Source organism: Pinus tabuliformis, chromosome 2_1, assembly GCF_031772625.1.
Source record: "Pinus tabuliformis cultivar Carrire ecotype Pingquan chromosome 2_1, CPIR1, whole genome shotgun sequence".
NCBI lineage: Eukaryota > Viridiplantae > Streptophyta > Pinopsida > Pinales > Pinaceae > Pinus > Pinus tabuliformis.
The window spans coordinates 89,239,773-89,252,161 of NC_142299.1; the positions used below are offsets into that span (position 1 = coordinate 89,239,773).

Genomic DNA, 12,389 nt, shown 5'->3' on the forward strand with positions numbered 1-12,389 from the left:
TCTATGCCTTTGAATAATTTCAAGTATATCATACAATGTTGCAAATATCATGTAGGTGCTTACATCACCCAGGGACTGTAAGGACTTAGGAAACTCGTAAAAATTATCAGGGAATGAAAATGTTGACAACTCAAATCAAATCAAAATATTCCCCTAATGAAGTTACATTCACCTTAATGTTTTCAACATGATCCAAAATAAGATAGGTAAAGAACATGTCTAATTTTCAAGGACATTTCCGCTTGATAGAAGATGAATCAAATTTTTCAACGGATTTTTAGATAAAAGCTAAGTGGCATAACCATATATTAAAAGAAAAAGGTTTCCAGGTATAAGCAATTCACAGAGGTAACTGCAGAATTCTGGCAGAATCAAAACTACAATTATCCCAAGGAACCGGAAGGGACAGAGTAATAGTCACCTTATCAATTTAGAGATACACACTAAGGTAGCTGATAGACCCAAACATTAAAATTAGAAGACCAGAGAAAGGCTAGATTAGACTATAAACAACAACAGATAATGGTCCAAAACCATGAGGAGCATACCATCTCACTTAAATAGTTATCCAAGGCAATCCAGATCTTATATAATTTATATAAAGATGTCCGTAAGCTTCAAACTAAAATTCTTTGGACACAGAGTATATTGAACAACATTCCTGCCAGAAGCCTCACACATAGAAGATTCATTTTAGTTCTGTCATACACGTTAATTATTCAGACTCCAGAGGGCCCATTTTCATAGAATCGGGGACATGTTAATTATTTTGCATGGATTGCTGACAACTTTAAATGCATGCTATGATTCTTATTATCATTCCTTGCTTCATGTATGATGAGAACAGGAACTCCAAATGAGGATAAGATTTGAACAAGTTGATTGGAAGGATCATTTAGATCAGGAGAAAATCTGCTCATTTAGCAAAATAATTACTGTGACTAGACACATAGTACTTCATCTTATCATTTATTAACAATGGTCGGAATATGAACATCCAAACGGCAATTTTAAGCCTCACATGCTGAAGACAACAAAGCCAAAGCCCTAGATGGTACTATTTCAACTAGAAGATTAAGTTTCTGCTTCAAGCAGAGTATCATATACTAAGGTTACAATGCAAGCAAATGTTGAGCCTTGATCCTAATTATTCTATCAAAACCAGGAAAGATTGGTCTTACCCTACTGGAACAGGTACACCATTCAAAGTTCAAAATTTCAGACAATAGTCAAAAGCCAACCAAGTATCACATATTTGTATAAAATGGCACACATAGAAGAATACTGTTTAAATTATGAAATGGAAAATCTATACATGAAGAAGTAAACCAATGCAGTGGAAAAACAAATTATACAGCACATTTATACTGAAAAGACAATATCTACACAAGCAGAACATGTTTTGATAAAAGCACAACATTCTCACCTTCCTAAACAATACCAGTAATGTTAATAACAAATGCAGAAACAACTAAAATCTGTATATCAAAATAATATTCTAACTGTAATAGCAGCCCTAAATGCTGGAGAACAGCCCAAGAAATTATAGAGTTATACTCACACAGCAAACTCAAAAGTAACCATTATGATGTTTGGCAAGAAGTCAAAAGACATAACTTATGCTACCAAAACCTGACTAGATAAGCAAACCTCGAATGAAAACTAAAGCTTTATACAGCAACATGAAAAAAAAACAAACTTAAGCAAATGATGAAGCATCACTACAAAGTTACAACAGAAAAATTGCCTTTACAGTATTCCATTTAGCCCCAATACAGAGAAACCATATACTAACAGAAAACAAAATTATATGGTAGCTCATTTAAATCATAACTACTTAAAGACGAGTGTCACAATCTTTCTGAAACTTACCCTGGAAGGCTTCATTCTTACAAAACTTGACAAAATTGACTCATCTGTAAGTGAAATAACCTCTTGTAATTATAAACTTTAACTTAATGCAAGCCACTTGACTTTGCTGCTTGTCTTCTGAACGACAAGATTTATAACATTTCACATCCTGTGCAGAGTGCTAAGAAACAACATGATTTCTGGTGAAATTCCTTCGTACATTGGAGAATTTAGTGGGCTGCTACTTTTGTAAGCCACTGTTGTTTATTCTTGTTCTAGATTGTAGGATTATGGCCTGCCCTGGACCACTCTCATAACTTTGGAATCTTTATATTAATCATGTTACACATTCAATGGTTTAAGGAAAAGAATTAGATTGGTCTCTTGCAGTATAGAGGAGTTGGGGATAAAATTGTCTTACAAACACAATCATATGAGTACATGCAACAAATCGGAAATAGACTATTTTACACTAGAACAAACCTTTTTTTTTTTTTTACACACTATAGCGCATTCAGAAGAACAAAATGAACTGCCAAAATCACATGTAGAGAGTCGTGCATATACAGTTCAATATGTGAAATCAAAATCTAACCTTTTAATTTTTTTGGACATGGATGCCACTTCTATTCCTTATGTTGTAAAAGGAAGGGATTCATTGTGTGGGAGATATTTTATAGATTTCCAACAGAGTTTTCTTCTTTTTTCTTTTCCATGAAAGAAGCAAAGGCTTCTATTAATTTAAGGGAATGCCTGTAAGATTTGAATGTCATACCTTTGAAAGGGAGAATCACGTCTGCCTGCAACTGTTTGTCTGACCATAAACTTGTAAGAACACCTCATATACTGACCCCCGCATACTTCATTTGCGCTGTTTATTCAACTTCCCCGAGCATGTATAAACCAGCGAAGTATATACACTGTCTTCTTGCGCATTCACGTTATTCCTCCAGCACCTCTGTGTACAGATTCAACGTGAATACATATGCCGCGTGGTTGTTCTTGGACTTGTCCACGTGACAGCCCTCAACAACCCATCGCCCTGTTTGTACACCTGTCTCTGTATATAAACCCGTGTTTATACACCACCATCCACACGTTACTTCAACTTCTCATTACTGTTTCCTCGAACGCGTCGGCCCCATATATATACAGATCTATATATCTGTACCAGTCCTCCACGCGTCAAATATCAACACACTTATGATCATATATATAAATCTGCGCTTATATATATATCAGTCCACACGTCAGACTATCACCAACACCTGATATCTGACCATGTGTCACTTCCGCAACCCCACTACTCGCTGCGTATTAGTTCTCCTTTGCTGATTGTATCAACGCCTTAGCATATATAAACCCGTGTTCATATATATCGATCCTCCACGCGGCGTTCCCTTCGCTTTAACTTCGAAAGCACCGACAGACATATATATAACGCCGTATATATATAACAGTCCACCTCACGTCAATAATATGTTTGCGCTGTTCTGTATGTGTCCGTTTACTGCGTTCTGCCACGTAAACGACCCTTAACAGATCTGCGCAATACGCCAACTACCAGAACCGTCTGCTGTGAACATGTGTCCTTCACGAGATCACCGGAACACCAAACGTTTACGTGATCCTCGCGCTTACACGTCTACAGCCGTCGTTCGAACTACCTCTGGCAATAAACTCGGCCTGTTACGTATGTTTCATCTGCTGCGGCCCGAACATACCCATCGACCAGCAAGATCACACATCCGAACTACCGCCCTTCACCGAAACCTCAATCTTGCCTCCACGTCGCATAACAGTCTTCCATTCATGCGAAACCCCTTGATTCAATGCGCCTGAGACCTGCGCATTTGTTGTTGAAGCCCTGGGCTATCTATCTCAATAAACCTTTAAGTAGCTAATGTCCGTAATTTTCAGCAACTCTGCTATTTTCCCGGCCTGTGATAGCACGGCCGAGCTGTTGCCTGCACCGGCGTTCACATCTTCGAACAAAGAATTATCCTGGCTGCTGGCTCCTAAGTATATCGGCAAATTTGGCAACAACAAACACGGCGTAACCTCTGAATACGTAATATTCGACAGCCTATACGTATTCGTATTCATGATCAGAAGATTCCTTACTGCCCCCGACACACAGTTTTACGCACTGAAAATACTCAAATCGAACCAGGTTCAAGGATTTTCACAAAAAGTCTAGTTGGATATTCGAAAGATGGAAGGTTGAGCATCCTGGATCTGCTTCACAAAAATGGCTGGATGGATTTTTTCAAAGCTTCAGGTGGCCCAGAGTTTACTTGAGCAGATTGACCAGCAAGCTACGGAATCGCTTGGAAAGCAAGACAAACCTCGATCCAGTGAACTCGACATCGGCTTTGGCAAGCCGAATGGAATTCCTCATTTGCAAGATCAATTCAATAAGAAGTCACAGGAGACCCCTGAACTTTTGAATAAATCGCACATAAAAAATATTCGTGGTGAAAAGCATTCACGGACCCGACATCTCCATGGCCTTAAGAAATCCACTTCAAGTTCAATTGCCTCACAGCCTGAAGCAACAATCCAAGAGGAACTTGGGAGATCGTTGCCTAAGGTTGCTAAGCCGTTGCCGGTCCTGGGAAATGATGACTGGACAGAAATTTTAACTTCCCCTGAGCCTACTAGTCGTGGAAGCAGTTTGGGAAACTCTGATAATGCGGAATATCAGCATCTGCTGCTTCTAAGCATGTTCCATCCAATTCATGTGATTCAAAGCTTTCACGGAGTGCTCGTCATTCAGATGGCTTGGCATCGTCAATATCTTACAAGGGGTGAATCCTTCAGTATCATTAAGCGTACCGACGAACCAGAAATCGTTTCCAGTAGTAACTCTTCCACTCATGGGAGCGGATCTGATCCATCTATATCAGAAGATTTCGCGTATCGAAAACGCCCTGTTTCGAGCTCAACGTAAATCGTACATCGTTCTGTCATATTCCATGAGTGCTTCCCTCACTGAGGGTTTCCCGTGGTTGAAAAACTTCTTCTGGAAGCGCTGAGAAAAGCCTGAGCACAAGAAGCCCTAGATGCGTCTAAATTTAGGTCCACAGACTCGAATTGACTGCAGTTTTTGCCGAATCCGCCAAATTCGGGGTCGATTCGGCGAGATTTGGATGTGGCTGTTCATAATTTGAACGTACGAGGCCTCCCGCCATGAAAATTGGCAAAATGGAGGGGGAAAATTGCATCACGGGAGCGATACCAGTACCAATTAGGTTAGAAATTTCACAAAATCAGCTTCACAACGGCCAATTTTACCCAGCAGATTTTAACCACAAAATTTACACAAGCGTAGGAACTGTGAGGTCGCAAGGTTTGAACGAGGCTCTGATACCATATGTAATGACTGTGCTAAATTAAAGAGTCATTAACTAAACTGTAAACCTGTAACGATTACTGAACTGTGAAACTGTAAAAATTACTGAACTGTTTGAAATGGTATTATTGAATTGATGAAGTACTTACCTGGCCTGCTACCGCTGTTGCGGTGAGGGTGCTTCAGAACTGCTCCAGCGGTCTCATTACCGAATAACCAAAACCACCCAGCCAAACCGAATATACCTAGATACTCGATCCAGTATGCTTCTCGACCGATGCATACCGTTCCCCCGTGCCCAGAAACTTCCAAAACAATCAAGGCTCAATAGTTCCGAATCATAACCAGTATGTATAAATTTCTCCTTCCTCCTCCAACAGCACCCGAATCAGTTCTTCCCACTCTCAGCAAATAGCCGCCAAGGCCAAGAACACCCCGGACTCCCTTTCTTCCCCCCCGGCCTCTTCTTATGTACCCATTATAAGCGGTGGTTCTCTCTCCATCTATGAGTCCACCGCTTCCCTTCTCAATGACACCTGCTCAATGTGCAGTTTCGTATCTCTCCTTCAGGATATTTTGATATGAGTCACTTAACTTTGATTAAGATTTTTATATTTTTAAATTAAAAGTCCTAAGTTCATACATAGGGCTTTATTTGATTTAATTTATCTCTTTAATAATCCATTCACATACTTTATTTAAAAATTGTTCAAAATAGATAATTATATAACCGGATTTTTAAGAATTTACATAATTCTTTTCATTTATTTTCTTTATAACCCTTTTACTTTACACTTTTAAACTTAATAACATTGGTAAGCACTCATTAATTTAAGTAATATGTGCTAATGGGTGAATGCGATTTTTTCTATACGGAGGAGTGTCAGGATATTTATTATTTTAGGTAACTTAGAATATAGCTACTAGTGCAGTGCATGCGATACATGCATATGTAGCTATCATATGCATGCATCGTATGCATGCTAATATTCTCGAGCTCTCTAGATTAATGATGGGTCATTACACAATGGAATCATGGATGCCATATCTATTTTGATTAATGTAAATATATGCATGTTTTCATGTCTTCTACAACTAATTTGGTATTTTGGATGTTTTTATTTAATATAAATGCAAAAAATATAATATATATAGTAGACGCTTTCGAGATGCTTCGCTTCCTAGATTTTTGGTAAATGACACTTCTACATCCTCGCTTTGTGTAATATGGGCCTTGTTGACCAAAGAGACTTGCTCACCTTCTCTCCAGTGTACTCTCTCCGATAACATTCATTTCCCCATAGTCAAGACTCAAAATATGGTTGAAAAAGGACTGCCTTGTCAAAGAGGAGAAGGCCTATATATATTACCCCTCAGATTCATGATTAGTGATTGCCTCCAAAGCCTCCAAATTACTAGGCTTTGACCTCCTCTAGTTACCCCTAGATGTGAGGGGGTAGCAGTCCAAATAGAGTAAACATAAACAAAAATGCAATTAAGTGTAATGGATGGATTAACTACCGAAAGTTTGTCTCATTAAGGTTTTCAATACCATAGAGAGTGGGTTGGCAGTGGGCACATGGCCATTACTGAAGATTTGGCTCATTAAGGTTTTCAATACCCTAGATAGTGGGTTGGCAGTTGGCACATGGCCATTATTGAAGATTAGCCATAAAATCTCAACATATTAGACCTCAAAAACAATTTATACCCTTGGGAACAACTTGGCCTTGCCAATTTCAATTTTCACCCATTGATAAATATTGGCACTTTATGTTTCTAATATCTATTGATGTTTTATATGGATAAAGAAATAATCACTTCTTATAATCACTTCACAACTTCGTTGATGAATCCATTCAAAGAAAATAGCAAGAAGTATAAATCAGTGCCGTTTTGAATAACCAATGGTTCAAAACTCGAACCTGGACTTAGAATTGGCCGAGGGTCAACTAAGACTTGCACTGACTCGAACTAGTTTGAATTTTATGACTCGGGTTACTAAAAGGAATACACTTAAAATTTTAATAACAACTTTTTAAGATTTCAAACCGTTAGAGACAAAATATGCTATATATTGAGAATCAAGTAGTTAATATTTCTTTTGATAGTTGTATATTGAGTAGAAGCTTATGTAATGTTTTGTCAATACTTGTTACTTAGTTTGGAGCTTCATTCTAGGAGGTTGTCCGCTTGAAGGGGCAAGTGAACATAGCTCTTTATTTTGAATATGATTAATACAAGATATCTTTCTCAATGTTTATCTATTTTCTCGTGTTCTTTGCTTTTTCGATGTGATTGTTCTGCATTTCTGGAGTTAAGTACACCAAAAAAGTCTCAATGTTTGAGAAGGCAGTACCTCAACTTGAGGATGAATATTTTCAACAATACATCAGCCTCACAATGAGGTCTTACACAGATGTCTGGTAATAATTGGTCAAATTTACTACCAAAACAAATTTTGTGGAGAAATCTTCTAGAAAACATGAATCATACCCTAGCTGAGCACCTTCAACCTGGTTATACTCTTTTAACTAGAGAAACAATTTTATTGTAAAAGGGATAATCTTAGCACTATTTCATATGTGAATTTAATTTTAGAGTGATAGTTTTTGCTTTTAGATGCATCCACATAACTAGTTATTACCAAATACATGAAAAGAAAGATCTAAAAACCATCTATGCATACCGACTCTTATCGCTTCTGGATGTAAGTTTAGCTTTCATATTTGTTTTTCCCAAGTGCATAAAGATTATACAAAATAATTTCTCGACTTATGTTCTAATTTGATTTCCATTATCAGCCTAATATACCCTACAAAATTGTTACCTTGAATAACCATCATCAGAATGGCGAGGTCTAGCCCATGTAGAAGCTGGCTTTGATGTTCTCACAGAGTGGACCAATGAGTTGGTGGACCGCACACTTGCACCATTTGTCCCATTAGACTGAAAAGTAGAGCCTGGTTCATTCATACATGGATACTCCTCTTTTGATAATTCACCATTGTGCAGGCTTTCAATTAATTCCTGGAATCATTTATTCGAGAATGTTGGGACCAGAATTTTCAAATCAAATATCTAAACTTGAAATTTATCAAAAGAAAAATATTTAATAATGAATTCAACTTTTTGCCAAATATGATATAGTAATTCAATTAATACCAGTATAAAGAGAAATGAAAAACACTAAGCACTCTAATCCTGAAGGTTGTGTGTTAAGAATTAACACTTTACAAAGCAAGCTCTGTCCCCGAACTGAAATGGACACAATGCATTCTAATCCTTAATGAATTGTGAATGAAGCAACACTTTGCAAAGCTACGTCTCTAGCTGAACTAAAAGTCATCTTCAATCATAAAGAAGAGTCCGATTGATCTTTTCCAATTGTTACAATACAAAAACTTGTCTCGTAACTTTACTTAGAAGATAAATCCATGGCTCAGGTCAGAGTTCAGGTTTGAGTTTGCGTTCAGCAACAATTAAAATTGGTTTGCATTTGGATTTATCGATGAGATTAGGATAAGATTCACTGCTAGGTTCACCCGTATACATATTTCAAATTATATATATATATATATATATATATAATGAAATGTGTACTTTTTTCCATTAAAAAACATATTGAATGATTAAAAAAATAGATTTTTTTAAATTCATGTTGAGATTCATCTACAGTTTGCCTTGAGATTTGACAAATTTCAAACATCGTTAGTCAAATTCGCCAAAAGTTGTCACTTGCATTCAAAGTGTGGTTTCATTGAAATGTAATTTCCTCTAGGTGAAGATGTTGGTCCAGATGTAGGTATCGGCACATAGGTACAACAATCAGTTTAGGTATCAGGCTGTTTAACTAAGTTTTTGTCCTAAATTAAGTTCAAGAAAGATTGGCCACAAAGAACTGTAGTGAATGAAGTTGTAGAAAAGGCCACCATGAGTTTATGAAGTTGTTGCTCTGTTATCATGCAAATCTACACCATCAGACCTCTGTAATAATTATAATTTATAGCCAATTTGGCTCTGTCACTGTGAGATGCCTCTCTGTTTGGAGTCTGGACTGGTGCTTTTCCAGTCTTGGGAGGGGTGTCCCTGGGGTTTGCGTATGATGTCCTTTGATGAAGGAATCTGAACGTAAACTTGAAAGAAATCAGTACACCAAAACTGCCGTCAAAATGCCCAAAAGTATACAAGAACACTGACTAAAAAAGAATTAAATCAAAGAGGGTTGAGATCAAATTTAAATTTATTAACAAAATGACAGCCATGTTCAAATGAATGGAAAGAAACAACGTGCACCCTAAGTGAAAGAAAGATTCAAAATAAGTGCACTGAATGCAAACAAACAACTGCAATAAAATTCAACAAGTATTCAACGAAGAGATTCAAAAAGCCATAAACATGGCATAGTTGAAACCAAGCTGTGTATTATTCAAAAGATTGAAATAAATCATAATGGCAAACATATGACAGGCTACAATAAGTCTGATGATGTGCAATGGCGGAAGCAACTGTTCAGATCCAGAAGGTGGGAGGATAATGGAAGTCCTTTGCTGCAATCTGCTCAAAAAATATTATCTAACCTCTTAGGAACACATAGTGATACTGAGAGGGAGGGTGAATCAGTATCACACCAATTATTAACTTATTTTTCTTCTTGAACAACAATCACATAGAAGTATCAATCAACAATATATGAACACAAAGATTTTCTTCAAAATTTTTCTTTAATAATTTCAATTTGATACAATGTCACAAAGAGGACACCAATCCTCTGTAAGCACCAACTTACAACTTTTGTAGGCACCAACCTACAGGAGACACCAATCCCCCAACTAAGCACCAACTCAATGAATTTGTAGGCACCAACTTACGAGAGACACCAATCCCCCAGCTGAGCACCAACTCAGCTTCAAGTTGTACTTTGGTTCTGTTGTCAATAACTTCAGGTCCTCAACAAATTCTCTAAGTCACCTGACACAGGGATTCGGGACACGTAGGATTCGGGATTCGTGGTGTCGGATTCGGGACACGCTGACCCCCCGGAACAGGACACGTTAGGACACGTTATATATTATTTTATTGACATATATATATATATATATATATATATATATATATATATCTTAACAATTAGATATTATCATATTTCTTACACAAATTTTAATTAATGATACAAATTTATTGATTTCAAACATAGATCTTCATCTATAGCTATTAGCATGCATAGTACATACAAAATTCAAATAAATGTTGGTACTGGTCACATAAATGATAAATCTATTAAAAATTTAAATCATGATTCATAATTCATAATTGAAAGACAACTTACAACTACAAGATAGTAAGATAAACACATTGACAACTGTAGTTTTCTCATTAAGTCATCAAATCAAAATGTGTTACATAGGTAGTGTTGGTGCAATGCCAATGGCAAATAGAAATAGAAAATATAAAACAACTACAGGTATACAAGCCTCAAGGCATCAATCAGCATCACTGTCCCCATCATCATGGTCCCCACTGCTCTCCTCTACATCCTCCTCCTCCCCTGTATCCATAGTCGCCTTTGCATCTGCTGGTATGGAGACTGACCCCTCTAAGTCATCAATCTAACAGGCTCTAGCACTGGATCATTGAGATCCATGTTGGCCAATGCCAACTCAACAATGGTGTCCAGACCCATATCATCAGGAACAATGTTACTTGGGAGCGGGAGCGAAAGCGGGGAGTGGGAGTGAAAACGGGAGCGGGAGCGACATATTCAGAAGCTCTTGGTTTGGTGCTCTTGATTAAATACGAGTTCCATACCCTAATACATGACAAAATTCAATGGAAACATTGAAATCCCCCAATCCTAAAATCCTGAAAAACTGATAAGTCTGCTGGATTTTGAATGAAATCTAAAATTCTACTTTCTCCATATGAAATCCAATGAGGCCGGAACCACTCTCAAACATCCTGAGTCATTTCATGGTAATGTTAAAAATAAGTAAAAGGATGAAAATGAAGATTAAGGAGAATGTCACTTTTACTTTAAGAATTTAACATTACCATGAATAGCATATCAATACTAGGGCCTAGACTTGATTATGAAGCTGCCAAAATGCTCTACTCCTTGCTGCAACAGCACAAATCACTTACCAAATGAAAATATTAATGAGCAAACACGCCCTTTTCATACCCGCGCTGAGCTTAGCGGGTCCTGGAAACCGGACACTTTTCCTAAAATCGCGACACGCCCTTGAAAATCGCGACACGCCCTCGGACACGACGTGTCCTGTGATTTGGACACAAATCCAGACCGAATCGTGTCGGATTCGCCGGATTCGGGATTCGCAGGGGGTTTAGGATGAATCCGGTTTCCTAGCAGACGATCTTATCTGAATAAAATACATAAATGAGCATTAAACACTAAAATAGCATTATTCTAATAATTAATCCGACTCTTCTTGAAAATTCTTCAGTTTGAGATATGATGTTGTATTGGTTGTACATTTATGAATACCTCCCTATTTAAGAGGGAGTGTTGAGAAATGTAACTAGTTTTGGTCTTCATAATTGTTGTACTCATTTCAATATGTATCCTATGTAACAAACAAGAAAAGAAAGAAAAAATATTATTATTATTAAAGCATGGTTTTCATGCTCATTATTGATGGTCTTCTAAGTAAAAGCATGTTTTTCGGGCTTCTAGGGTTTGTTAAGTCTTAGGATTTATTGTCATGAGTCAAGGGAGTCAACATCATGTTTATAAGACCCTTTTGGGCAATTTGTAATTGTAACAGGAATTACTTTTTAGTTTAGAAAGTCTTGGAATCTCCAAGAGTACAAGTCGGCCTTGGGATCCTCAATTTGGCTTAAAGGAGGGAATCCAACCCCTTGAAAAGGCTATATAAAGAGTAGTTTGACTTCATTTGGAGACACTCTCTCACAAGCTCGATATCCTAAGAAAAGGTTCAATCTTTAATTGGGTAGCTGCAAGAACAGTGAAGGTCAAGAAGAAGGACGAAGGACAAAATTTCTTGGTTTTTGGGCTCCATCTCTCTCACATGTGCGAATTCTAGGGTTTCTGGGTTGCAGGAAGAAGGTGTAGTTGCAGGTTCGAGTTGCAGTAGGACGAAGTGCAAAAGCTTGTAGCTAGGAGGAAGGAAACTCTGCCTAGACCTCACTGCCCTTAGGAAGA

The 12,389-nt window shown here is 37.5% G+C and overlaps 1 protein-coding gene across 3 annotated transcripts in view; it reads right to left on the bottom strand.

Moving 5' to 3' along the window:
* Positions 1 to 8,015: 8,015 nt before the first annotated feature.
* The window catches only part of LOC149198913 (SNARE-interacting protein KEULE-like), a 377,844-nt gene continuing 373,470 nt past the window's right edge, over positions 8,016 to 12,389 (bottom strand). For all 3 annotated transcript variants that reach the window (XM_089402211.1, XM_089402212.1, XM_089402213.1), the window contains one exon: positions 8,016 to 8,236. In XM_089402211.1, coding sequence (XP_089258337.1) covers positions 8,033 to 8,236 — 204 coding nt within the window. In that variant the 3' untranslated portion in view covers positions 8,016 to 8,032. The remainder of the gene's footprint in view (positions 8,237 to 12,389) is intronic.